The 27,831-nt window shown below is 39.5% G+C and overlaps 1 protein-coding gene across 2 annotated transcripts; it reads left to right on the top strand.

Annotated features, from left to right (window-relative positions):
- The first annotated feature begins 4,192 nt into the window (after positions 1-4,192).
- DACT1 (dishevelled binding antagonist of beta catenin 1) lies at positions 4,193-16,955 on the top strand. Of its 2 annotated transcripts, XM_020986471.2 has the most exons (5): positions 4,193-5,151; positions 7,408-7,540; positions 8,319-8,474; positions 13,166-13,216; positions 13,642-16,955. In XM_020986471.2, the coding sequence occupies exons 1-5, from the start codon at positions 4,768-4,770 to the stop codon at positions 15,528-15,530; spliced, it is 2,613 nt and encodes an 870-aa protein (XP_020842130.1). In that variant the 5' UTR covers positions 4,193-4,767; the 3' UTR covers positions 15,531-16,955. The 2 variants fall into 2 exon arrangements, with proteins under 2 accessions (XP_020842130.1, XP_020842131.1); XM_020986472.2 differs by lacking the exon at positions 13,166-13,216.
- Positions 16,956-27,831: the final 10,876 nt, after the last annotated feature.

Genomic DNA, 27,831 nt, shown 5'->3' on the forward strand with positions numbered 1-27,831 from the left:
AATCATTAGCTAAACCTTAAAGCACTATTTAAAATGAGTTGTTATTATATTTCTCTATAATCTTCTAAGTTGAAACACATGGCATAAATTTGATTTTTTTGTTATTTAAAACAAATCAAAAGTAAAGTTTCTAACTTATAAAGAAATACTCTGTAACCCATTTGAAAACTTCCCATTATATGAAATTCAGATTACAATGCTATATCAACCCATGAGAGGAGGAAAATAAAAATAGTTGGGGAAAACGAAATTGATCAAAAGTCAAACTTGCAGAGTTTCAGCCAATAAAATTAATGTAAAAGCAAAAGACCAACAATTTAATTGATTAAAAAGTTCATTTTAATTAAGTATGGAGGAACATTATATTTTCCATAATACCATGATTGGGACATTTACATACTCAATGTTTTTCAAAGTTCGCAATCAGTTAAGATTTTGAAGAGGATGGCAGAGTATAGTGGCCAGAGGACAGGGCAGGTGGCAGAATCACTGGTTAAGAACATGAGAGAAGCGAGTCGCTCCATAAAACAGACAGGATTGACTTCAGAACGGATTGTATTCAGGGTTAGAAAGTCCGAGATGCTGAAGGAATTATTTACCAAACTGGATGGAAGCAGGTTGTGCCCTTTCAACAGAAACCTGTCTACACAGATCCATTTTAACAATACAGTAGGATAGTTAGAAGCCAGCTTGATATGCCTTTCCTTCTGAGGATAAAGGCATATCTAGTCCTGTAGCAGTGCAGTCCGTGAGAGCTGCATCTGACTCCATAGTCTTCCAAACAAGACTCACATTGTCAAAAGTTTGCTGCATGCTTGCCTCTGCCCTTCTTTTATTCTCTTCTGCCCTCAAAAGGCTTTTAAAAGTGTCCAGGGCCATGATGATGCCCAGTTTTGCTACCAACTTTCCTTTTTCCTTTAATTTTTTTTCAATGTCCGCTTTCTTCCCTTCAGATTCTCATTGAAGCCTAATTGCATATCCCAGCCTGTAATTAGCTTATATATAAAGTTTAATTCACTATAGCTCTTTTGGAATTCAACTCAAATGGGCTTTGAAGTCTTGCTAGAGCTTTGATCCCAAATCCTTAGCTTGGTGGTCATTGCCCCTGCTCAAAGGCTTGCCATTTACTTTTTTTCCCTCTCTTATTCTGAGACAGCTTTCCCCAATTACATCATTTGTGTTTGTTTGGTCATAAAAGCTACAAGGCATCATTTTGTTGCCATGCTATATTGTAAAGTGTGCAATTGATGTTCCTGGCCTCTCTTTGCTGCAAGAGAAAGCTCACTGCTGGACAAGGCATTTATAGAATGATTTTCAGACACTAGTGGCAATGATGTGGAGTGCTGGACTGCCAAATGTAAGGCATCAGACTATACATCTGGGTGACCCTTTCTGACATTCCCAGGAAATAGCTTCAAGCACATGTTAAGTAACTCAAACACATATTAATTTAAGCCACACACTTATATCAGCAAATCTAAGTACTGATTGCTAGGCTTTCTGGGTAACAAAAAGCAGCGTATCTAGGGAAGCCAAAGGGTGCAATGACTAGTGAGGAGATAATGAAGTAACTGAACAAGGAGCAATACAAACTACTTTAAAAAAAAAATCAGAACAGCAGGGGGAGGTCAGATCCTGCTGGCAACAGAGGAAAGCAGTGGGTGATCTGTTTAAACTGCTTTCTACGTACCTGCAACCAAAACAAAGAATCAAAGAAGTAGGAAAAAGCAAAGGAACCAGACTGGAGAGGAGAAAATTAGGCTGCCCAGTTAAGAGCAGAATAGGAGGCAACCTGACCCATCACCCTTAATCTTCTGATCACTTAGAGTTTTCCCCGAATAACAATCGTAGCATTGAGTCCCTTGCTTCTAACTTTGACAGCCTGTTTGTTTTAATTGGCCTTTGAATGAACTGCATTATTTATTCATGTATAATAGGCACTTTGGAAATTATAAACTTTTCCCCCCCTCCTGGTTTATTGGCAAAATATCTGCTGCATTTATTGTGAGACTAGAGCATGCTAGGAGAACTCTCTTATGGTGATTTGCAAGTGGAGCTGTTATGGCAAGTACCATGCTTTGTCTAATGACAGAAGGATAGAGGGTATTAGTGACTTAGCTGACTTACCTTACATTAGGGTTATGTTAAAAAGCATTTGACAATTTGCTGATTTCTTTCTTCCCCCCTACCTGAGAGGCCAAAATTCTAAACAGAAAAAAAATCTCATTAAAGAACTAACCAGCAACAATTTTTAGAGAAAGACTAGGGAAATGACAAAGAACATAGATGAGTGCTATTGGACAGACAGAAATAGATAACATAGTCCTTTAGGCTCTGAGCCCTGTCCATAATGAAGTCTAATAAGTATTGCATAATAAACTCAGTAAAGTCTATTAATTTGTTTTTTGTAATGATCATCTGATACAATTTTACATTTGGGTCTGATTTATAATAAAACTTTAAAATCATTAATATTTTATTAATTCAGAATAAAGGTTGTAGAAGGGTCATATTAACATGTATAGGGAATAAAATGAAAAATCCAATGTATATTTTGTAAAGCTATGTAAAGAAATGTAGTTTATTACATTCAAATTGTATTTTTAATATTATATATAAAAGAATATTAATTAGTAAATAATAATATTAATATAGAGAGTTAAGGTATGAGTTAATGAAAACATGACTAGGATACACAGAGGCTCTAAAGCTTAGTTGGGGAGAAAGCATATGTATATATGTACATCATGCACACACATATATAGTGTCTCATATATACACACACACATATATAACACATGTTCATGTGTCTGATACATACGTACACATATGCTTTCTCCCCAATTGTCTAGATGTGTAGTTGCAAGTGTATATGTCTATGCAGCCTATTATAGCAAATAAAAATGCCTTACATCCTCAACATGTGACCGTCTTCTTTCCTGATGCTCATATGGCCTGATTTCCATTCACCTCACAATATTGGTTGTCTTTCCCTGGACGCACTCCAGCTTGGCAATATCCTCCCTAAATGTCTCTGTGATTAGGACACAATAATCCAGATGTGGTAAGAACAGGGCAAAGTACAAGAAGACTATCACTTTTCTCTTTCTGGACCCCACGCTTCAGCTGACACAGCCTAAGATTTCACTAGTTTTTTTAGCTGTCATGTCACACTGTTCTGGGGCCATCTGTAGGCTGGGACTTGAAAGAAAAGTAGAACTTAGATAAATTACAAAGAATATTCTTTCTTTCTTGAAAGGGAGAGCCTCACGGACGGACCCACTTGGGTTACATACATACATACATGTAATATGTAACATTTATTTTAACTCATTCAATATCATTAATACCAAATCTGAGGGACTGAATTTTCTGATCTGAGTGGGATCCAAATGAAGGGTGTGTGTGTGTGTGTTTATGTGTGTGTGTGTGTTACAAACTTTTCCCCATTTAAACACATTTGCAGCAAAGAACTAGCTCCTAGTTATTTAATACACCTTATGACGTTAAATCTCTTTGTGTCTAATGTCCTAAGGAGAAATAATCATGCTGCATATAATACTATCATGAAAGAAACTATCCTGTGAGCCCCTCTGGAAAAATTAATCATAGGGATTGAAGGTGGAAAAAAGCTCTAATATTAGGTCACCTCTAGTGCTCCCCAAGGACCTAAAAGACAAGGCAATTGCCTGCAGTATAGTTTTCATTGATTTTCTACAGTCCAGTTTCAAATACCTTTAAGATCTCCACCACTGGGGGGGTGTGCGATCTAAGAGTTAAAGAGTTACAAAGCTCTCCCCATTATAACTTTAAAAAACCCCCCAACAAATTGTATAGAAACATTTTTTTTGTAAGGGTGGGGAATAACCTCAGTCATTACTAGAAAAGAAACACGAATTCAACTTCAGTTGATATGAACAGTGTGTGTAGAAAGGGTTAAGATTTTGTGCTGAAAATCAGAGTTTTTGAAAGTTCTCAGGGGAGCCCAACCGTTTTGTTATTTCGTGGACTTTGGCTCCAAGTCCAATTGTAACTGGATACTGGGACTCAAGTCAGTTGCCCCTTGAGTTGTGCGAAATAGGAGAACCAATAAGAAAAAGAAAGAAAAAAAAAGTGAGCTCAGCGAACGAGAAAGGGGGGATGGGTGGCAGGGGGAGAGAAGAGGTAAGAGAAAAGAGAGGGGGCGGGGAGGGCCAAGTGACTAGAACAAGGAGCTGAACGAAAATAGAAGAGAAGGGTGAGCCTGACAGAAGAGAGGGAAAGATAAAGCGAGAGTGAGAAATAGACAGGGGGGCAGGACCAAAGAAAGAGGATGTGGGACTGAGGGTTTGCAGAGCTGCAAAGCTGTGTGTGACGTTGCGCCGAGGAACATTATCAGCAGAGGATCCTGGCTGGGAGGAGACCTGGGAGAGTCAGAGGAGGGAGCTGCAACTAACTCCAGGACCGATGGGTGGGTGTGCACAAGGTTGGCTGGCCAGACTCTGCTCCTCCGTTGCCGTCTCAGCTGGATCTGAAACAGGGACTGTCGTAAGGGAAGAATTTCCCTCCCTCTCTTGCCCTGCGTCTCCCCCAGTCCTGTGCAGCATGAACCCCTCGCCCCGCCTCCTAGCCCACCAGCAGTAGCTATAGCAGAGGAGCAATCGATTTCTTTTCTCCTGCGCACAGCGTATTGGGGAACATCGCCTCCACCTGCGGAACGGGTCCACGGGGACAGGGGCGTGCACGCCTCTTCCAGTCGGATGAGGGGTTGGGAAGAGGGGGAAGGACATGAAACCGAGCTCAGCCGTAACCACGAAAGACCCGGAGCCTCAGGCGCCCCGGGGAGAGCAGCGGGCAGTGGAGCCCGAGGGGCGCTGGCGGGACAAGGGCGAGGCGGACACTGAGCGACAGCGCACCCGGGAGCGGCTGGAGGCCACGCTGGCCGGTCTGGCGGAGCTGGAGTTCCTACGGCAGCGGCAGGAGCTGCTGGTCCGGAGCGTCCTCCGAAGTCCGGGGCTCGCAGCCGGGGCCGGGGCCGGAGCGGGAGCTGGAGCCGGGGGCGTGGCGCCGACTCGGGCCGGGGAGCTGCAGGCGCCCGGAGAAGCCTCCCAGCGCAGTCGCCTGGAGGAGAAGTACTTAGAGGAGAACATCTTGCTGCTGAGGCAGCAGTTGGTACGTAGCCCCTCTGGGCGGAGACCCGGGGGTCCCCGACTGCCGTTTTCGGGGCAGAGGGGGTTTGCTTCGGGCTGCAGGAATTTGCTTTGTTAAACCATCCACCAGCTTCAGCGCTGGGGATACGAAGACAAAAATGAAACCGTCCCTGACCTCCAGGAGTCTGTTACAAAAGTCTGTTACAAAGACACTCCCCTCCCCAATCCAAGGTGCTCCTCTCTCTGTCTTCTCTCCTTCTCTGTCTCCCCCGCAGCCCCGACGGCAGCGCCCCGAACACAACCCTTTCTCGTTTTGGTGTCACTATGTGTGTGCGCGCGTGCATTGTGTCTGGATCAGGTGAGGGTTAGAGTTGGGAATAATTTCGGCACACCTCCATTCAAAGGCTCAGCATCTTCTCTGCTTCGTCTGCTTGTGACCTTCAGCTTTCCTTTTCCTTTCAGCTAGTGAAAGTCATCTAAGTGCTTTCGGGGGTGGGGGGGCCTGGAGAAACCCTGCCCTAAAACAAAATTTCATTTGGAGGTCTTGTGAGTTCCCTTCCTTTTTCTTTTTCACTCACTTTTAAAAGTAACAAAAGCCAAGAAAGCGGCTCTTGGTGTGATTAAAATTTTCACCTCAAATGAAATGACTTTTTTTTTTTAAGCCATTAAACTGAAATGACCTTAGGGAATAGGTCGGTTAATTCATTGTCACTCCCATACCTCTCTTCCGCGTGTCAGCTTTTGCAGTCGATCTGAAGCTTAATTTCAGATGTAGGCTCCTTTGCATAATGGAGCTAAAACGAAATGCAACTGATGTAAATTGAGTGGGGATGACTGGCGCCCCTCCCCCAATGGATACTATTTTACATCTACTGTACTTTGAAATCCAACTGTGATTTCAGGGGGAGGGAAACCGTCTTATTGGATTCTATCAGAAGGGGCCATTTTAAGCAGCCTTCATTAAGAGTGAAGAAAAAAAACTAAGAGGCATCGATTAATGTCTTTAACCCAGCCTCATAGCAATGGCGGAGTCTTTTGTTTTCACTGCCCTCAAAACGTAGTTTGGAAAACACCAACTAAACCCTTATGTGAATTCTCCTCAATAACTGTGCCGGAAGATTAATGGCCAGCACAAACAGTGAAGTGTCGTAGAGTCATTTGTTGCCATCTAAATTTTTTTGTAACTTCAAGATTCTTGATTCACTCAGCTAATTTTCCCTTTATAAATATCTTCATCAAATGGGCATGGTTTGTGTCCCAAAGCTTTCAAGCCTATGGAAGAACACGGAATATTCATGCAAATTTTTTTTTAAAGTAAAAAACTACACAGTATAGCCCATCCTATGCTCCTAATGTGATTTGGATTTTTTATATATTTCTTTGGCTGCAGACCGAATTTGGGTATGACACTAGCTTGGGATAATTTTGGTTGGTCATGCATGTTTAATGCACTATGCTGTGCAATAGCATTTTTTGTCTTCATAAATAACGAAGTCATTTACTTATGATCATAAATGGCACATATCTATTGTCTGTTCCAGATGAGTGCAGCATTTTGCCAAGAGAATTCTAGCTTAGCCAATGTTTGTGATACTATTTTAATTAGTACACTTGACATTCATGATTTGAACCAGATGCCTTCTCTAGGTTGTATCTTTTTTTTTTCCTGGCAGACCACTAGGTGGCACTGACGAGTTAGTAGAACTGATGCTTCTCCACTTGGGAAATCTGAACTAGTTCAAATTTTATCTCTCTTAGTTCCAAATTCTGTCAGCTCACACTGTACTTGGGACTAGCTAGCGTTTGTAGTTTCTCATTTTCAAAGGCACTTATGCTGATTGTATGCTGATTGTAACAAAACTTTATATAGGCTGTCTAGCTTAGATCGCAGTTCCTGTTGACAGTGATCTTAAGTTTCTTATAAAATAATTTATTTTAGATGATTCTTTGTAAGTAAGCCCATCTAGTTCTCTGTTTTTGTTTTTCCACTTTCCATTAAACTTTTGAAATGTGTAGCTTGAATCTTGTAGTTAAATGTTAAAGACATTAGGTTTATACAAAGTATAATACATTTTATTCTAATATAATGTATAAAAATAAAGTAGAATTTAGTGACCTTATCCTTTTGAGGGTTTTGTTTGTTTCCATCCTTGTGAGTAAATTTTTGGTCTTGGAAAATTGAGAACTGATGTGTGAGATGAGGTAATTTTAGTATGTGTAACAGAACATCTGTTTCTCACTAATGTGTCTTAATTTTATTTTCCTTTTTCCACCTCAGAATTGTTTGAGGAGAAGAGATGCTGGTCTATTAAACCAGTTGCAAGAGCTAGACAAGCAGATAAGTGATTTAAGGTTGGATGTAGAAAAAACATCAGAAGAGCATCTGGAGACAGATAGCCGTCCTAGCTCAGGTAAAGCTCCTTGCTTTCTATTAACTGATTATATTCTTGTGCTACGTAGTGACTGAATACAAATGTCCCTTATTATCAGATTTTCAAGACCTGTCAAACTGTAATAGATTTGTGTTTTCAATGTAGGAAAATAACCCCTCACCATCCTTTTGAAGGAAGGAAAAAAACCCCCAAACTTAAAAAAGTAGTGACATTAATAAGAGTGAATTCTTTTCAGCTTAAAAAAAATGAACTTTTATTTAAATTTCTGAAAGAACTTTCCTTCTTTGAAATGTGAGAGAGTCGGCGGTGAGCTACAACATTAGTCACACTTCAACTTCCTGAGACTACTTCAAAAGTTTGTTGCCATTTGGTCCACAAAATGGATTTTTGTTTACTCCCTGCTGTCTTCTCTTGAACGTTTCCCCACCCTAAATCCTGATAACAGTAAGGACCAAGTCATACATATATGATTTTTCTTTTTGCATGTTTGCATAGTGTCTATTTCATTATACATTTCATCTTTCATTAAGTACGAATGGAAGGGACTTAGGAAAAAAATAGAAGGAAGGTCAGAGACTATAGTAACTATGAGGGTTTTTTTAGAACTCACTTTCCATCCAATTTCCAGAGTTCTCAGAAATTGAAATAGAGCTGTAAAATTAGAACATGAAATCCAGTGAATCTAAATTCACCTTCAAACTTTCTCTTAACTTTTCTAGAAAAAAATTTCCTTTTAAGTAGGAAATGTGTAGGTTACTCAAAGCAGTCTAATTCCAAATGGTGTTTGTATTCTTAGGGTTTTATGAGCTGAGTGATGGGGCCTCAGGATCACTTTCCAATTCTTCCAATTCGGTCTTCTGTGAGTGTTTATCCAGTTGCCATTCCAGCACCTGCTTTTGTAGCCCTTTGGAAACATCTTTGAATATCTCAGATGGACACCCCAAATCTGCAGGTAAGATTCACAGAGATTTTAGTCCTAGAAAGGACAGTTAGAGTACATATAGTCCCATGGTCCTCAAAGGGTATATGTTGTTATTATTCATTTGCTTCATTTATGTCCAAATCTTTATGACCCCATTTGGGATTTTCTCAGCAAAGGTACTGGAGTGGTTTGCCATTTCCTTCTCCAGCTCATTTTACAGATGAGGAAACTGAGGCAAATTAGGTTAAGTGACCTGCCCAGGTCACACAGCTTGTGTCAGAGGCCACATTTGAATTCAGAAAGATGAGTCTTCCTGACTCCAGATCTGGCGCTTTATCCACTGGGCTACATAGCTGCCTTCAGAGGGTATATAGTAACATACTAGTGTATTTCACACTTTATGAAGTATGCCATAAAACTCTTCCTCTCTCTCTGAGATTTCCACGCTCCCCAGCCCCTGTCTCCAGTTGCTTTTGGCTACTTGCTCCTTCCTGTTTGGTTTTGGAAGGTAAGACGAGTGTCTCTGTCTGGGAATCACAAAGCCACCTCCTTTGGCTTGAGTTTTGGGGGAAGTAAAGAAAGAATGAGGTGATGGGAGAGGGAAAGGAGAGATAGAAGAATCCCAAGGTCTGGATAATGGCTCTGGCAGTCCCCCTTCCTGGGAATCCTTCTTTGTTGACAGCTTAAATGTTCAGTGTACCTTGATTCCTCGTTGATTCCTATAGTGAGCTGTGAGTCAAAAAGTTTGGAATCTAGGATACAGCTACAGCTTCTTGCTTTACAAATAGTCATTTGAGACCCAGAGAGGTGAGGTGACTTGGCCTAGGTCACATGGGTAGAAGATTGCAGAGCTGAGACTAGAATCCAAGATCTCCAATTCAATTACTTCTTAGTTGCGTCATGAATACTATAGCTATCTATCTATTCTAGGTTGAATTCTCATGTATGAAAAAAAGACTGTCTGGTTCAAAGCAGTAGAGGGTTAATAATTGAATTATAGTGTGCATTTAAGTCATCTTCTGACTTCAGATGACTCTGATTTATCAGCAGGAATGTTGTGCCAACACTGGAGGTCTGGAAACCTGATACCTAATATTATTTGGACTGTTTCTCTTCATTTGAAAAGATAATAGAACTGACAGATGCAGTCAAATCCAGAGCTGGAAGATTTCTTAGCGGTCATCTAGTCCCCCCCCCCCTTTTTACAGATGAGAAAACTGAGGCTTAGAAAGGTGACAGGACTTGCCCAAAGTCACTCAGGTTATAAAAAGTGACAGAACTGGGATTCGAATCTGCTTATTCACCAACTTAGAAGTGAAGTTATTATTAAGTTAATCTTATCCATCAGGGAAGTGAAAAGAGGTTGGCTTTTTTGTTTGTTTTTTAGCACCCAGGGGATCAGTGGTCCTGGTATGTCTCTCAGAATCCTTTGGCTGAAAGATTAGCTCCTTTTATATACCTTACTTCCCAGGGAGATGAGACGTGGACCACAGTGTGAAAGATGCTATTCTGTCTCTGGAGAAAGAGCACAGAGGAGTGTGGTGTATGAGGCTGGGATAACACCTGTGCTATTTTAAGAACCATTTTCATGTGTGCCTTTTCACTCACTGGTGCACCCATGGCATTTTTTGCATGCCTCCATGTTCCCTCTTATCACACAGCCTCAAAGCAAGAGAAAAGGCAGTGCAGAGACTATATACTCCATGGTATTATGGAAAGGGACAGAAATATGGTGCTGTATTCTTTGTCTGACTGCAGTCTATTTGATGTTGAATTCTCATATATGAAAGATAGGGCTGCTTGGTACAGAGCAGTGGAGGATTGGTAATTGAATGGTTTCTTTGTTTGAGAACAGTGTATTCAGTCCCAATAGTTTGATATAAAAACAAATTTGTGTTATCTAGATTGGCTATCTTATGCTGCCAAAGTTTACAAATTGCTCTATTCCATTCTGTACTGAATTGTTCTCAGAGGAAATTTTTATAAACCTATTAAAGGCAATTTGGTACAAGATTGGATGATTTCCTTGGAAGCTGATTAGCGGCTTTCCCCCCCTAAATAAAGCCCATGGAAAAATCTCATAGTCATATAATTTAAAAACAACAGGACTCATTCAATTAGGTGAGGATCTAGGAACTAATATATCTGTTTTGATGTAATTTTTCTTGAAAGTTAACTTAATTTACATCTTGGGATTCTTTTATTTTTCAAAAAGAAAAAGAATGTGTGTGTGTGTGTGTGTGTGAACGTGTGTGTGTGTGTGTGTATGTGTGAAAGCTATTTTCAGAACACTTTATAATCATATTTTAAGATAGTCTATAAATAGGGTTATTGTTTCTGGAAGAGATGCAGGGCAAGCATCTCAGATGGATAACTTTTCTTTTTGGAGTGCCAGAGATAAAAGGGAAGAAAATATACACTTTCTCATTGTTAATAAGCTTTTAGCATATTTCCCTTGAATTGGGCAGTTCTGTTAGTACCTCTGAAAGAAGGCAAAAGACTTTTGTTTTTTTAGCATAGGAAAAAAACTTAAGAAACAAGAACCTCCTCATTTAAGAAAAATGGGAAATGGATGCACTTTTGATTTTCAGATGTTGCTCTTCAGTGCAAAGGTCTCCTAACTGGAGGGAACTTTAATTGAACAGTGGTAATCTTAAAATTTTGTTCTCTTCAGATAAGTGGGAGGCAATTAAAATATTATTTGATATTTAGAATTGATTTTATATTACAGAAGAAATATTAATAATGCAGTACTACAGAAAGAAAGCAGATGGAAATGATGAATGAAGTCAGAAATCTTACATTTGAATTGGTGTATGTTGGAAATTCATCTTTGATCAAATTTTTTGTTAATTTTTTTAAACTGAAAATTTATCAAAATTTTTAATAGAAGTGAATTCTAGGCTGGAGGTAAAAGATGAGCCACAGAGAATATGGCTGAGGAAGGGTCTTTTCCTGGATGAAGAATGTAGAACACATTCCTCAGGTCATGGCCCTGGCAAAAATACAAATTGTTTGTCTGCCAATGGTTTCTAAGTTCACTGGCACCAAGAACTCATTGAGTTACTTATTAAGGGATTTTCCTCCCCTCCAAAACAAATTGCTTTTTTCCCTTTAGATTAATTGAAGGATGATTCTGTAAGTGTATAAGAAGTTGTGGACTGGGGATATGTGCACTTGGAAAGGAGATGGGCTGGTGATCAAGAAAGAGGGGATAACAGCTAATGGAGAGTGAGTGTGGCCCTCATAAGCTAGCAAAGTCTTAGAGAAAGACCTTGAGTGCATTTTGTGGCAGAAGCATCTTTTAGAGAGGATTCCTGGAAAGACATGGACAGGAATTCACTTGCATGAGAAAGTTTGGATGGGTTGAGATAAATACTAGTAGAAGGAGTGCCTACACTGAAATCATGAATACATCAAAGTGTCACAATTGAAAATCTAAAGAATCTGTTGTTGTAATTTGATCAATCCTTCTAATGATGAGACTTTGGTAAATGGTCCCCTCTTCATGATTTTCTTTATGACAATTATTCCTGAATATTATAATGCCGATCAAGATCATTTTTTTTCTTAAGAAGATACAAAAGAATAAATGATATTGCAATAAATCATAAAAGTAAAGTAATAAACTATAAGCTCCCTGAGGATAGTAATAGTCTTATTTACATCTTTGTATCTCCAGTGCCAACCCAGTACAGTGCCTTGCATGTTAATACTTATTACATATTTGAGCTTAATTGAACTGATGGGAAAGCTACAAACGATAGTAACAAGAATAATAATTAACAAGAATAAGAAAAGCTAGCATTTAATATAGTACTTTAGAGGTAGCTAGATGGCTCAGTGAATAGAGAGCTGGGCCTGGAGTTAGGAAGACCCAAGTTCAAATCCAACCTCAGACACTTACTAGCTGTGTGATCCTCGGCAAATCACTTAACCCTATTTGCCTTAATTCACTGGTGAAGGAAATGGCAAACTATTCCTGTCTCTTTCCCAAGAAAACCTCATGGGCAGTATTGACACACTCTGATCTACGGGGTCACAAAGAGTTGGACAGGACCGTACGGCAATGACAAGATAATGCTTTAAGATTTGCAAAGTGATTTACATGTGATCCTCACAAGTAACCCCATATTATTATCTCCATTTTATGGATGAGAAAACTGAGGAATGGAGAGGTTTAATGCCTTGCCCAGGATCGCAAAGTTAGTAAATTGTCTGGGACAGAACTGGAACTCAGATCTTCTAACTCTTAAATTCAACACCAGTCACTGTGATACCCAGATAATAATACATCCTCCTCATCCTCCTCATCATCATCAGTAGCAGCAGCAGCAACATTGCATATAGCACTTTAAAATTCACATAGCCTTTACATATATTCTTTCATTTGATCTTCCCATCAGCCCTCTGTAATGGGTACTATTATTATCCCCATTTTACAGTCAGGGAAGTTGAGACTGGTAAAGGTTGAGGGACTTGCCCAGTGTCACACAGCTAGCAAGTATCTGAGGCAAGATTGGAACTAAGGTCTTCCTGACCACAAGGTAAGTGTTTTGTTGACTATTCCACTTCACTACAAAAAAGATGAAAAGACAAGATAAAGATAGAGGAAAGATTTGCCCAGAGACCTGTGGGGGATAGTTAAGATTCTAGAACGTAGATTGTAAAATGTTGGAAATGGAAGGGACTTCATCTTGTTCAACTTTCTCATTTTATAGATGAGGAAACTGAAGGCCGGAGAAATGAAGTAATTTGCCAAAGGTCACACAGTGAGTAATTTTTGCTATCAGTCTCAGCCTTTTCAAATTAATCAATAAACGTTTATTCAGCACCTGCTATGTGGCTGGCAGTTTGCTAAGCGCTGGGGATACAAAAAGAGACAAAAGACAGTCCCTGTCCTCAAGGAGCTTACAATCTAATGCATTAAAAAGTTTTCTTTTTTAAAAGGAAAAAATTAACATTTCCCTCTCCCCCTCAAATACAAAGCAATGAACATTAATTTTCCAGACTCCTTAAAAAAAAGTTCACAAGCATGAAATATTTTAATTGTTTCATCAGTATGTACAGTACGTCGTCCATGAATCATACTTTTAAGATTTTAAAAAAGTAATATTCTCCCTACTTCAGAAAATTAGCCACAAAGTCATAATAGAGCTAATGAACAAAATACTTTTTGATTTTTTTTTCCCCTTAGATCTCATAGGATGGTTGGACCACAAAGAAGGTCAGCGTGAAGATGTTTGCCGTTCACTATCTATACCGCAATCCAATTCCCTTGATGTCATTGCAGATGTGAATCCTAAGTATCAGTGTGATTTGGTATCTAAAAATGGGAACGATATATATCGCTATCCAAGTCCACTTCATGCTGTAGCTGTACAGAGTCCAATGTTTCTTCTTTCTATGACCAACAACCCCCCAAAAGTCGAGGAACGACTTGGTAACAGTGCTAATGATGTTTGCACTGGCTCCGAGCTAGATGCTGTGAAAGCAGATAATTCTTCTATCCCACAAAGCAACTCCATGTCTGTGTCCTATCCTGTGTCCAGTAAGAAGATAGATGGCTACATCTTGAGCCTAGTGCAGAAAAAAACACATCCTGTTAGGACTAATAAGCTGCGGACAAGCGTGAATGCTGACCCCACAAAGGGCATTCTTAGACATGGGAGCATTTGTGTCAGAGCTACTGGCGGAATTACACACAGCAACAGTGTTAACCTTAAGAATTCTAAACAAGCCTGTTTGCATTCTGGTGGAACGGCCACTCTGGAGAATGGCACATTGTCCCCGCCGAAGCAGTGGTTGAAAGACTCAAAGGGTGAACAGCTGGAAAGCCGGAGGATGCCTGTGTCTGTGGGCTGCCCGCCAAATGCAGCCGCTGATCATCAGAGCAAGCACCTGCCAAAAAGTGTCAAGCCAGGCTCCCAGGAGTTTGCACGGTGCCCTGTTTCTGGGGCAGGGGATTCCCCTAAAGAAAGTGGTCAGCTCTTCACTGCCTCTCCGAAAGAAAGTCCTGGCCGCATCCCAGCTCTCCAACAGGAGAACAAAGTTGTCCAGCCATTGAAAAAGATGTCGCAGAAAACCAGCTCACAGGCAGCTCTGCCAGCAATTCCTCCTGCCGCGCCGCCTCCACCGCCCCTGCCTTCCTCCCTGCCTATTGAAGAGAGACCTGCCTTAGATTTCAAGAGCGAGGGCTCTTCTTCCCAGAGCTTGGAGGACGGGCTTCTCGTCAATGCTCAGTTCATTCCGGGGCAGCAGCAAAGTAGCAAGTTACAGAGAGCTAACAAAAATGTCAGAATCCTGAAGAGCTCAACCCTGAAGCACAGAGCCCATGGTCTTAATGGGGTGGAAAGTAGCTTGCAGACAGTGAGGGAAAAAAGCAGAGTTGTGAGCAAGAAATGTCATTTCCCCGATGACTTGGATACAAATAAGAAATTCAAAAAAGTCTCTTCCAGAGGGAAGAAGGGTGGAAACTCCCAGGCAGAGGCTGGTCTTTCCGGCAGGGCCACAGGTGGCCTCCATAGGCCTGTGACTAAGTTCCACGGACATGGGCATGGAAGAGAAGCAGTTGTGGCCAAACCGAAACACAAGCGGACCGACTATCGGCGGTGGAAGTCATCTGCTGAGATTTCCTACGAAGAAGCCTTGAGAAGGGCAAGGAGGAATCGCAGGGAACCCGTGGGAGTCTATACCCAGGTCCCTCTTCCATATGTGAGCCCATATGCATATGTGGCTAGTGACTCTGAATATTCTGCTGAGTGTGAATCCCTGTTCCACTCCACAGTGGTGGACACCAGTGAAGATGAGCAGAGTAACTATACCACCAACTGCTTCGGGGACAGTGAGTCAAGCTTGAGTGAAGTAGAGTTTGTGGGGGAGAGCACCACCACCAGTGACTCTGAAGAGAGTGGGGGCTTGGTTTGGTCTCAGTTTGTCCAGACTCTCCCTCTCCAGGCAGTGACAGCCCCAGCACTTCATGACAGCCACACAAAGACTTTTGTAAAAATTAAGGCCTCCCATAATCTCAAAAAGAAAATCCTTCGTTTTAGGTCTGGCTCTTTAAAACTGATGACCACAGTTTGAAGCCACTTTTTGGTATGAAATGTACATGTCCTCGTTACAGAAACAAGATGGCTCTTGTTTTTTTGTTTTGTTTCGGGTTTTTATGCAGCTTTTCCCGTGCTTTTTTCAACATTAAAAAAAACCCCCAACAACCTAAGGTAAATGATGTCACCCTCATACCACGTGTGAGTGCCTTTAAGTGGAAAATAAAGAATGTCACACTAGGAAGGAATAAAAAGACTACAGTGTTCATGGTGGTAACATTGAATGTTTAGTATCAGGTGACTTTATTTTAAATGTTCTGATTCATCAGTGTAAGAGTAGATGTTCTTCATCTGACTCTTTTAACTCGACTCTTCTCCTAGGCATGTTTTTTATAGCAAGGATAGAACTTAATGAATTTTGTTTTCCCCTTGATTATTTTTTGGGGGGTTGGGAGAAAGAGGAGAAATGTCTGAACCCATGATGAGTTCCACTAAGGAAGTTCCTTTCTCCCAATGCAGATGATCAGTCTTAGAGAGTTAGTTGCCTGGGAGACTGAAAGATTTAGTGATTTACCCAGGATCATACAGGCAGGATGTGTCAGAGATCTGAATTTGAACCAATGTCTTCCTGGCTCCCAAGTCCAGCTTTCTATGCCCTTTGATTCTTTAGGGCAATGGTCTTCATGAGAAGTTTCCTGAGGGTCACACTCAAGTGTGTGAAGAAGTAAAAAATAAATTATTGTTTCATATCATTTTTCCTGCCTGTGTCATTTGTGACATTTATTTCTCAGGCAATTTTCCCTTCTTTATTACTTCTCTTTGTCTACCTGCTTTTCTTGACCCAGATCCTTTACACTAGAAGTAAATGACCGAGAAGAGGTAGAAACTTCATGATAGGGATGTATATGATGAAAAAAGGGAAGATAAAGGGCTACAGGAAAAGGACCACTTCAAAACTACAAAGACTGGAGTGTGGAAAACACTTTTCTAGGGCCATAAACTAGGAGTGGATTCCTTCCATTCTAATCTCTATATCCGACTATGGTGTCCTGGAATGACTTGCCCGTGGGGTCAGATTTTCTACTAGGATTCATAGTGGTATCATTACCATAGAAATAAATAGCTTCTCCCTTGGGAGTATGAATCCAAAGCCATAACTGGGTCCTATATATGCTCATTCAAGGTGTCTAATCATCTTGACAGTCTAGATCCTGAACATATTAGTGCAATCCCTTACAGAGTGAGCCATAGGTCCCTCTGGGAAGGGTTTATTTACTATTTAGTAAACAGTATTGTGTAAAATTGCTTTTTATCAACATGTATGTCATGTGCAAAAGTAGTCATTGTTTTAAATATTCTTATTGATGTCAACTTTTCTGTATAATATAAGCAGTATGTTTTTATATCTCATTGTATAAATTAATACAACACATATGCTGTAATAAAGTTTGTTTTAATTCTATTAAGTTTATTATATTTTTATAAAACCAAATTTTCAGACCTACAAGTCTTAACAGGGATTATCAGTGCTACTTGTGAAATACTTACTCATCCTACTAATTGATCTACAGTAATTTGGATGTTTTAGCTATGTTAAATGGGGTAGGTAGCAAGGAATAGTGCTGATTTAAAAAAATTGCTTAGAGTATCAAAGACTTTTTCTTAAGCTGGTTTTAGTTTATGTTTCTTTCTAATTTATTTGTTTATTTTTTCAGTTTTGTTTTGGTTTTTTAGGCAATTGGGGTTAAGTGACTTGCCCAGGGTCACACAGCTAGTAAGGTTTCTTTCTAATTTAAAAGTGCTGATACTTTATGCTTATGGGAAATTCTTCTGGAAATAGGTGATTTTAAAAAAAATTGAGTATGTTTTACTTCATATGATAGTTTCTTATAGAAGAGATCAGTCTCCTGCATTTGAAATAGGTTATAAAATATGGTAGAAAATGATTGTTTCAAGGGCTAAATTTAACTTCTCTAGGTCTTTAAGTTTCAGAGAAGCTATCCACCAGCAGTGGGAGAGGGTGTTAACTCATGGGGGAATTCCACATGTCGATGAAATCTTATGTCCAGTTTCTTTCCCTATGTAGTTTATTTCTTAAGGCAAACAGATAACTTGATATCTCAAAATTTCTTGCAGCTTTTTTAGAAGCCACACCTTACACACACAGACCCAGACCCACACAGACACAGACACAGACACACACACACACACACACACACACACACACACACACACACACACACCCGTTCCATACCTTTTGCTTCTACAAGGATATCTGATTAAATTGAAGAAATCTCTTCTGAGTGAAACAGATGAAGAATTTGAAGGGAAGTCTCTCAATATCCTTTGCCAACTTTGTTTCTAGTGTATTCACCCTGAAGATATGGTGAAAGGGTGTACAAGTTATGTATTGTTTCCTTTATAATTTGTTCTCAAACAGCATTATTCTTGGAAGAGATCACTTTCTGAAAGCCAGTTACTAAGGAATTGGCATTTTTTTGGATATATGAACGCTAAAGCAAGGGAACTGTAAAGAAATGGGATTTTCTAAGAATCCTGGTCCCAGCTTGCAGGAGTTGGTACTAGACAAGATAAATTAGTGGTTGCTCATTGTTTTTAGTCACAAAAGAGCCATTGAAATCAGTACAAGTACTCAATTATTTACAGGGGGAAAAAGGCACCAAATTATGGAAAATAGGTGCTATTATTATCTCCATTATACAGTTGAGGGAAATAAGGTGAAAAGAGGTTGTGTGATTTGCTCAGAATCACACAGCAAATAAGAGTCTGAGGTTGGACTTGAACTCAGACCTCTCTGACTCTAGACCCAGCACTCTATCTATTGTGCCAACTAATTGCCTCAGTTAAGTGAAACTGATCAAGATTAAGTGGAAATAGTTTGACAGTACATGAATTTTCCACATATCCAAAGTCCCCCCACCCTTTTCCAGTGAAAGGAAAAAGGCACATTTCCTCATCTCTTTTCAAGGATCAAACTTTGTCATTATAATTACATAGAGTTCAATTTAATTTTATTGTTCTTTTATTTCTGTTGTTGTAGGCATTATGCATAGTGTTTTTTTGTTCTGCTTATTTAATTCCTTATCGGTTCGTATAGGTTAGAGAGTCAGTAAACATTTGTCAGATGCCTTCTACGTGACAAGCACTGTGCTAAGCATTGGGGATACGAAGAAAGGCAAAAGACAGTCCCTGCCCTTAAGGAGTTTACAATCTAATGGGCTCTTCCCACGTTTCTCTGAATTCTTTCTATTCATCATTTCTTACAGGAGAGTAGTATTCTATTACATTACATACCACAATTTTGGTTAGGCATTCTGCAAACGATGGATGCTCACTTTGTTTTAGTTCTTTACTACCACAAAAAGTGCTGGCAGAACATTTAAAAAAGTCTAATGATTAGGGGTGTAGAACCTGTAACCTTGAGGCCACAGCAGATTCCCCAGAAGTTTGGATTCAGTCAAAGGGCTGCACTTGAGGACCTAGAGGACCATATGTGGCCTCAAGGCCACAGGTTCACCACCCCTGGAATCTAACTCCTTATTTTCAAAACCTCATGAGATAATGTGTGTAAATTTCTGACACTACTGAGAGTTTTTTTTTTTAATTGTAAAATTCTTTCTGAATCAGAGCTTCCTGATTCTTCCTCCTTCTAGAGGGATTTCTGAACTCAGGTGCATTTTTTTACCTTTTTGGCTCCCTAAGTCACATCTCTTTTTGAAGTGACTGGTGCCTTCACTTTCATTCACATGTGAGAACAAGTCTTGATCCCAGACTTTTCTGAGACTGAGTGGCTCTGTGCTTTCAGATGTGCTTCCTACCCTGCATTATGTTTTTTCATTACTTTATTACTATGTATACATCATGCTTTGATGGGCTAGATGGCAGCTTTGAAAATTCAGGGAGAGGAACTCCCTTGCAACTATTTCTATAGATGAGGAAATTCAAGAAAGGATAACAATAGAGAATCATAGCATGTGAGTTGGAAGTGACCTCAGAGTTTACCTAATCCAGTCGGCATCTGAATGAAGAATGCCTTCTAGAATCTAGGAGTAGGGGATAGGGAAGCATCGCCTAAATATGGAGTAGTACATTATGATGTACCTTCTGTGTTCAGAACACTGTGGTGAGGAGGGAGACTCAAAATTTGGATGAGATATGAATGGATTCCTATCCTCAGTGGAGCTTACAGTCTAGTGTGGAGATGAGACACAGAAATATAGATGACGGTAATAAATTATGTTACATGACAAAATGCATTAGATATATAAAAAAATTGATGCTTGACACGAAAGGTCATTGCTAGACCAGAATTAGAGGAAGGCTTTGTGGAAATGGTGGCATTTGAATTTGGCCTTTAAAAGATTGGTAGGACCTCAATAGGCAAGTGTGTGTGGGGTTAGGGAGGACATTCGAGTCATGAAGTAGAGTATGAAAAAGGTACAAAGGAAGGTAGGCTCTATGGTGTTTTCTAGGGAAGGGAGGAGGCAGAGAGTTGTATGGCCTAGGAGGGGCACAATATGATATTATGTTGGAAAGGTAAAGCAGGATTTGATTGTAGAAGGCCGTGGATACAAAGGAAAGGAATTTTAAGTTTATTTGAGAGGGAGTCACTGAAGACTTTTAAGCACAAGAGTAAATGAAAAGATCTCTTCATATGGAAAATTAGTCCACTATCAGTATGAAGAAGATTGGGGAGAGAAGACTACTATCTGCTGAGATTATAAGGTTATGCTAAACGGTTCCATTCTAGGCTGTCCTTGAAGACATGGGCTAGGGGAGAAAAGTTTCTGCCTTGCATGTTAATAACAATGTAGGGATAGCAAATCCTGGAAAGTGATTACAACACACTTTGAAATTATGGCCTCCTGTTGTGTGTGTATGTGATATGTGGAAAGGGACACAATTATTATCTCTCCTTAATTTGACTGGTTGGTGAATCTGTGAAGTATCTAGGTAGACTTAAATCACTTTTGAGTATAACCAAGTGAGAAGAAGCTTATTACTTGTTGTTTTGGAAGACAAGATAGATCTGGATCCTTGTAGTTTGAAGTTTAAAGAGCCTGGGGTTAGATTATTAGGTGACTGACACTTGGACATGTAAAATCTTCAAATTTCTAATATGGTAACTGGGACTTTGAACTTGTAACACTTTGTTATTACAGAGTATGCCTCGGACCCTCAATGCAAACTTCCTGGAGGCACATTTAGTTTGTCTTTTAGAGGAGAGAGAGAAATTCACCAGGTGAAGGAGGACATTGTAGGTAGAGTGAATAGAAAAGTCTTGGAGATGAGTCTGCCATCAGGCATGTTTGGAGGATAGTGCAGGAAAACATTTAGGATAGCGTGAGGGTATGATGCTGGAAGGGTAGGGTGATACCAAATTGAAGAGAGCCTTGAATTAGGGATTGCAAATTGGGTATGGAGGGCAAAATAATATTAACTTCCCTTGGTAGGCATTGGGGAACCACTGATGATTTTACAGCAGAGGAAGAACAGGATCAGGTCTCTTCATAAGGATGATTTGTCTAAAGAATGGATTAAGGGTGGGAGAGAGGTAGAGAAGCAAGAAGATCTGCAGTAATTTAGGTAGATGATAATTAGGGCATATACCAGAATGGTAGCTATGGGAATAGAAAAGCAGGAATGGATGTGAGAGCTATTACAGAAATAGATTTAATAGGACTTAATAACCAAGGAATCAAAAGCACATCAAAGTTCATATGTAGAATGCCGGATGAAAGGTGGACAAACCTGGGCAAAGGAGAGAATTTTTCTCTGCTTCCTCCCTTCTTTCCTGCCTCCCTTCCTCCTTTTCTCCTTTTTCCCTTCCCTTCCTTCCACCCTCTTTTCCTCTCTCCCTTCCTCCCTCTTTCCATTCTTCTTTTCCTCCTCTCTTTCTTCCTCCCTTCCTCCCCCTGCCTCTCTTCCTCCATCCCTCTCTTCCTCCCTCCCTTCCTTGATTCCTTCCTTCCTTTTCCTGTTTCTCCTTCCCTCACTCTTTTTTTCTCTCTCTTTCTGAACAGCATTAGTTCTTTCAACAATTATTTATTGAACACTTATGTACGAGGTGCTATGAAATTATGAAATATAAAAGAGGAACCCCAGTAATTAGGCTTATAATCTAGTTGAGTAGATAAAAATTAATACATGAGAAGTTAAATAATATACTGTGAAGTTATATGATTAGGAGTTTCACAGTGTAGTGGGAAGAGCACTAGACTTAGAGGCAGACCTGGGTTTGAAACTCACATCTGGCAATTATTAACTTTGTGACCAACAAAGCACTTAGCCTTTTTGAGCCCTGGTTCCTTGGCTATAAGCCGGGGGTAATACTGTATCTGTAATATCCCCAAAGCACAGAGTAAGAGGCTATATGTGGCTTTGTAACCACTGAATCCAATTGCAATGCCAGCTGTTATTATTGTCAGGCAGCTAGGTAGCTTGGAGTCACAAAGACGTGAACTCAAATCTCACCTCAGACAGTAGCTGCTGACCCTGGACAAGTCACTTAGCCTCTTACCCTCAGTTTCCTCATCTGTTAATTGGGGATAATAACAGGACCTACCTCTTTGGGTAGTTGTGAGGAACCAAGGAGATAATACACGTAAAGTGCTTTGTAAACCTTAAAACATTATATAAATACTAGCTATCATTGTCATAGATTGTACTAGATAATGATGCATTCAACAAGTCCTGTTGGAGAAGGGAGAGAGTTCCCTGCCGTGTGGCCTGTAATAGGTTTTGCTGTGGAAGTGGCTAAGGTAGAGATAAGCCATCAATAAGCAGGAAGGGGTGAGATACTCTAGGTAAAAGCAGAGCATAGACGAAGTTTGGACATAGGAATGAGCAAAGCATGGCTGCAATCCTAATGAGAGAGGCTTTATTCTCGGGGGTGGAAAACATTATGGAAGTGTGGAGTAGCAGTTCTTGTGGGTGCCTTGGTCCCCAAGACCCTTTCAAGAGGGTCCATGAATTCCGAACTATTTTCATAACAATACTAAGATGTTATTTATCTATTAAAATACTCCTCCCTTTTCCAACCATATATCTTTGTAAGGCCAGATTTTCTTCACATATATTAACTAAAACAACATATCGTAACAGATTGAATGCAGAAACAGATAAGGGGATCCAGCTGTCTTCTATTAAGTCAGACATTAAAGAGATTTGCAAAAAAATGTAAAACCATGGCACTCTTCTATCTTTTTTTCTTTTGAAAATAGAGCCTTTTTATTAAAATGTTATTTGTTAATATGTAAGGTTTATTATTATTTAAAAAATGAACTAATGACAATTTTAAATGTATTAGTTTTAATTTCTAAATTGGTAAATATCAATAGATATAATCCACATAAACAAAAGCCCTTGGGGTCCTTAATAATTTTTAAGAGTGTAAAGGGGTGCTGAGACCCAAAAGTTTGAGAACCATTGTAGAAAACAAGTCACAGTTGTTATGAATCAAGTCCTGTTTGTCTTTAATCTTCTGCAAGACGTCTTAGTATAGTTTCAATATAAATATTTCTGCTTGTATGTTTCTAAACCTCATAGATTTAGTCAAATCCCTCAAGCAGTGGTTCTGTAATCACGACTCTCAAATCACATGTCTCTTTCACATTTAACCAGAGGCTCTTAAAGACCTCTGATTTCTGCATTAAAATATTATCTTATATTAGACCCTATTTAGCACAAACAGAAATCATGTGGCTCTTTAGCTTCATGGTAATTGCAAAAGTGACTTGAATTGCTGAAATAGAAGGACCATTCAAATTCTTTGAATTGTTTGTAATAGGCACATAACAAAAGCTTGTTGAATCAAATCCTCTTGAAAGCCCCTGAAGCAAAGAAAGGAGGAACAAAAAATGATATCAAATATTTGGTTCCAACTAAAAAGTAACTTTCAAGCTAAATTTACCTTCTTTTTAATCCAACAATTTAGGGGAACAATGAATGAATTAAAAATGGACGTGAGCATAAGGCACTTAAGAGAAGGTCATTGGAAAATGTTAGCCATGAGTATCCCCTGAAGCTATAAGAGTAAACCTAATACCAGGACAACTGGTCCAGGAGACTGGCTAGACACTCTGCTCTCAGAAAGAGGCTGTACTGGAGACACGGGCTGTCAATCAGTACCACCTTAGATCAGTATCACATTGCCTCCAGAAGATGATTGGCGCTCAGGTAAGAGGTTTCCTATGAACAGACGGCTGCTGAAAAGTCACCTGAAGCCCAACATTGTTTGGAATCCAATTCTTATCTGGCTTCTACTTTTTGTGACCAAAAGAGAAAAAAAAATGAGAAAGAGCTGTCCTTTCAAATTGGGCATATCCCTTGGTTCCTTGGGCTGCTCTTTCCTGAAGCCCCACAGCAAAAACCAAAACCAAAACCAAAACCAAAAACAAACAAACAAACAAACAAAAAACAACAAAAAAACCCAAAACAAAACAAACACACCCACCCCCCCCCCCACACACACACCCCAAAACCAAAGACCCAACCTCCAAACCAAAAGCAAAACCTAAAACAAACCCTGTTAATAATAGTCTGTTACTAATATGAGATGCATGCTGAAAATAATTACTCCATCAGTTAGGCATGTATAGTGCTTAAGTCTTCTTACTCAAAAACCTTTTAAAAAGAAAACTCAGATTAGGGCTATAGTTGGTGTAGAATAATTGCGTACTTTTTTTTTTCAGTGACATAATATCTGTCCTCAGTAAACTGAAAAGCAAGGGAAACCCTTTTTGTGTGTGTTGGGGGTGGGAGGAAGGAGAGGGGATTATTTCTCAGCCCTGAAACTGATCCTGAAAGATGTTGTTGAAATTCTGGTCCTAATAGTAAGTCTCATTTCTGAATGGGAAAAGTCAATTTGCTTGTTTTTAATGGTTTTGCCCCACTGAATTGTTGCTTGATATTACATATATGTACATATCTTATAATGTGTGAACTATATCTCATTCAGATTCTAAAGTGTAAAATAAATATCCTTTCTTATGTATAAATGGCCCCATCATTTGCTGGATTTTAGGCATATATTTAAAAATGTATCAACTTTTTCACTCCTTCCCCCCGTAAATTAGAACCACTAACTATAACATTTGGAATAAAGGCTCCATGAATTTTAGGAATTTGAAAATGAGGAACAGACTTGATCAGTTTCTCCTACTCCTCTCAATTTATTCTTATTTATTATTTGGTGGCAAATGTCTCTTCAAATGAGTGATGATGTTGTAATCCTGTATCATATTAGGAACAGGAAAAGGAAACTTACACATAAGACTTACGTGTCCAAAGGAGACTTAGTGTAGAACATCTTGACTAGTAGGCTTAAGATAGGTGTGGGATACTTCAAGCTTCTAAATCTATGTCCAGATTAGGGAGATTTAAATGTAGTTCTCAAGATTGGGGTTGTTTGGAAGATCCAAAGATGACTTCCCAGCTCTCTCTTTTTCTTTTAGGAAAACTGCCATGTTTTAGAGAAGCTCCTTCTCTTTTTTGGGTTCCAGTATGATCTTTAGTGGAGCAAGGTGTTATCTGCTACCTTTTTTTTTTTTTTCCATATCTATGCTTTGGCATCCTTGAGCACAGGAACTGGTTGAGAGGGGTGAGAGTATGAGACTGGAATATTCTTTGATTTACTCTATGTTGGCTAAGAAGGGAAAGGTGGTATTTTATCTACCAGGCTAGACAAAGAGGAGGAAATGTTTTCAGCTAGTTTTAGGAGCAAAAGCAAAAAAAAAAAAAAGGACTATTCTTATTTAGAGGATACGTGCCAATTATTTGGCAAGTGCCATGAGAATGGCCTTAAGATGTTCTCTCAATTGAGGAGGCAAAGAAAGGCCTTACAGAGGTGCTTATGTGTGTTTCCCTTGGGATTCTACATGTGAAATGCTAACTTGGATTTAGTAGGAAAAGGAGAAAAAGTTCCCATATACAAAGATCCTAACAAAGGGCTATGTGCCTTATTAATACATCCATCCATCCATCCATTCAGTCATTTTCAGTCATGTCTGACTCTTTGTGACCCCATTTGGAGTTTTCTTGGCAGATATCTTGGAATGGTGTGCCATTTCCTTCTCCATCTCATTTGACAGATGAGGAAACTGAGGAAAACAGGCTTGCCCAGGGTCACATAGCTAGAAAATGTCTGAGGTCACATTTGAACTCAGGAAGATGAGACTTCCTGACTTTTTGACTATCCGTTGTGTCACCTATAGCTATAGCAAAATGAATAAGTGAATAAATGAAAAAGGCTAACAGGACGTTAGTAACTATAAATAGCAATGTAGCATTAAACATCTGTTACTTTTTTTCTTTATACTTAACATTACTTTATACTATTGTTGGAATATGATGTCTAAGTCTAGCCTCAACATCTCGTAGAAGACATGAAGGACTTGGGAGAGGGTTCAAAGGAGAACCATGATAGTCCTTAAAGAGCTGGAGAATAGGCTGATGAAGAGAGGCTACAGGAGCTGGAATTATTTGGCACTAAAAATGTTTGGTTTAATATTGTCTTAGGTATGTGATAGGTTATTACTAAAAAAAAGAAGTGACCAGCTGTTCTTCCTCTCCAATGAGGACAAAACAAGAGGAAACAGACTTGAACCACAGCGTGAGCATTTGGGTTAGATAAGAGATTAAGACCATCTTGGCACTCGGGGTATTTGGGGGAAAAAATGTTGGAGACTCTTCTATAAAGGTCTTTAAACATAGGAGATTTTGATCTGTCAGGAATGATATGTAGTTCTGTCTTAAGGTGGGGAGATGGACTAGATAACTTCCACAAATCTTTTCTCCTCACGTGATTTTGTATAATCACTGTTTCCAGAAAATCTAATAATCCAGTAGCATGAATGTGGCTCTTATTCTATACAGCGTGCCCATGTCCCAAAAGGCTTTTTAGACTCTTGGGTTTGCTGAGGCATAAAATCATGATGTTATTAAATATGTTATTTATAAGTTTCAAATATCCACACTTGGCTGTTGAAATGCATTCGTGTCAATTTTTCAAGTTTTTTTTTTCTTGACGTTTCTTTTGTTTATACAGATGATGACTGGATCTAGCCAACTTTTGCAAAGATGGCATCTCCTGACTATTCAGCAGATGCTACTCTAAAATTTGTATTTATTATGTGCAAACACATAAACTATCTGTGATTTTATCAGTGTTTGGAATTTCTGGTGTAGGAACTGCCCACGCTAGTATATATGCAACCTACCTGTGATTTAGTAGATAAGTTATAGGGAATTGCTTGCGATAGATGCTGGCTGCTCCCATTTCTCAGCTCCAGGCATATTCCTAGCTCTCACCCATGCCTGGAATACTTTCCCTTCTTAACTCTGCCCATTGACCTCCTTGGCTTCCTTTAAGTACCAAATGTTCATTCTTCATTCTGGAAGAGGATCAACGACATTACAAGAATGAAGTCGTGACTTGCAGTTGATAAGTGAGCCAGAGCCATCTTTGTCTCAATTCTTACCTAGCCCTTAGTGACTGAAAGGACATTGCTTCAGACAAACTGAGGCCTGGTCACCCACTGCATCCCAGGCCATCACTAGTCATCCTGATTTATGTCTTGCCACCAAATGAAATCCCATCTTTTACTGGAAGCCATCCCCAACCCCTCTTAATCCTAGTTCCTTCCCTCAGTTACCTATTTCCTATTTATCTTGTATATATCTTGTTTTTTCTATATTTATTTGCATGTTGTCTCCTCCATTTCATTGTAAGCTCCTTAAAGACAAAGATTGTCTTTTGCTGGACACACGGTAGTCGCTTAATTAATGTTTATTGATTGAATGACTTGGGCAGATTCACATGGCTTACAAGTGTCAGATGCAAGATTTGGACTCAGGTCTTCCTGATTTTAAACCCAATCTTCTATCTACTTGCTTCTATTTATTATATAATCATACAACTTAATTTTAAAATTTAAAAATAGCTAAGTTTTCCTAAAAAAAATCATTTGTTACTCACAGCTTTGCCAACTCCATCCCAATCACAAGGACTCTGGATTCAGAAAGACTGAGTTCAATCCTTTGGGCCTAACCCGAAGGGGTCAGTTTTTATCTTTGGCTCACTGACCCTACCAGGAGTTAATCTAAAATCGTTTCTAAAATAAAACTGAAATATGAAATATTGTACCTGGTCTTTACCAAAATGGGGTCCCACTCCCCCTAGGATGCAATGTACGGTATGGGACAGCCTTTGTTTCTTCCATCGTGGAAAATGCATGACATAAAGACTCATCAGAAGGGGCAGCTAGGTGGCGCAGTGGATAGAGTACCCACCCTGAAGTCAGGAGGACCTGAGTTCA

The sequence above is a fragment of the Phascolarctos cinereus genome, unplaced genomic scaffold (genome assembly GCF_003287225.1).
Source record: "Phascolarctos cinereus isolate Bilbo 61053 unplaced genomic scaffold, phaCin_HiC Scaffold_3;HRSCAF=262, whole genome shotgun sequence".
In the NCBI taxonomy this organism is placed as follows: Eukaryota; Metazoa; Chordata; class Mammalia; order Diprotodontia; family Phascolarctidae; genus Phascolarctos; species Phascolarctos cinereus.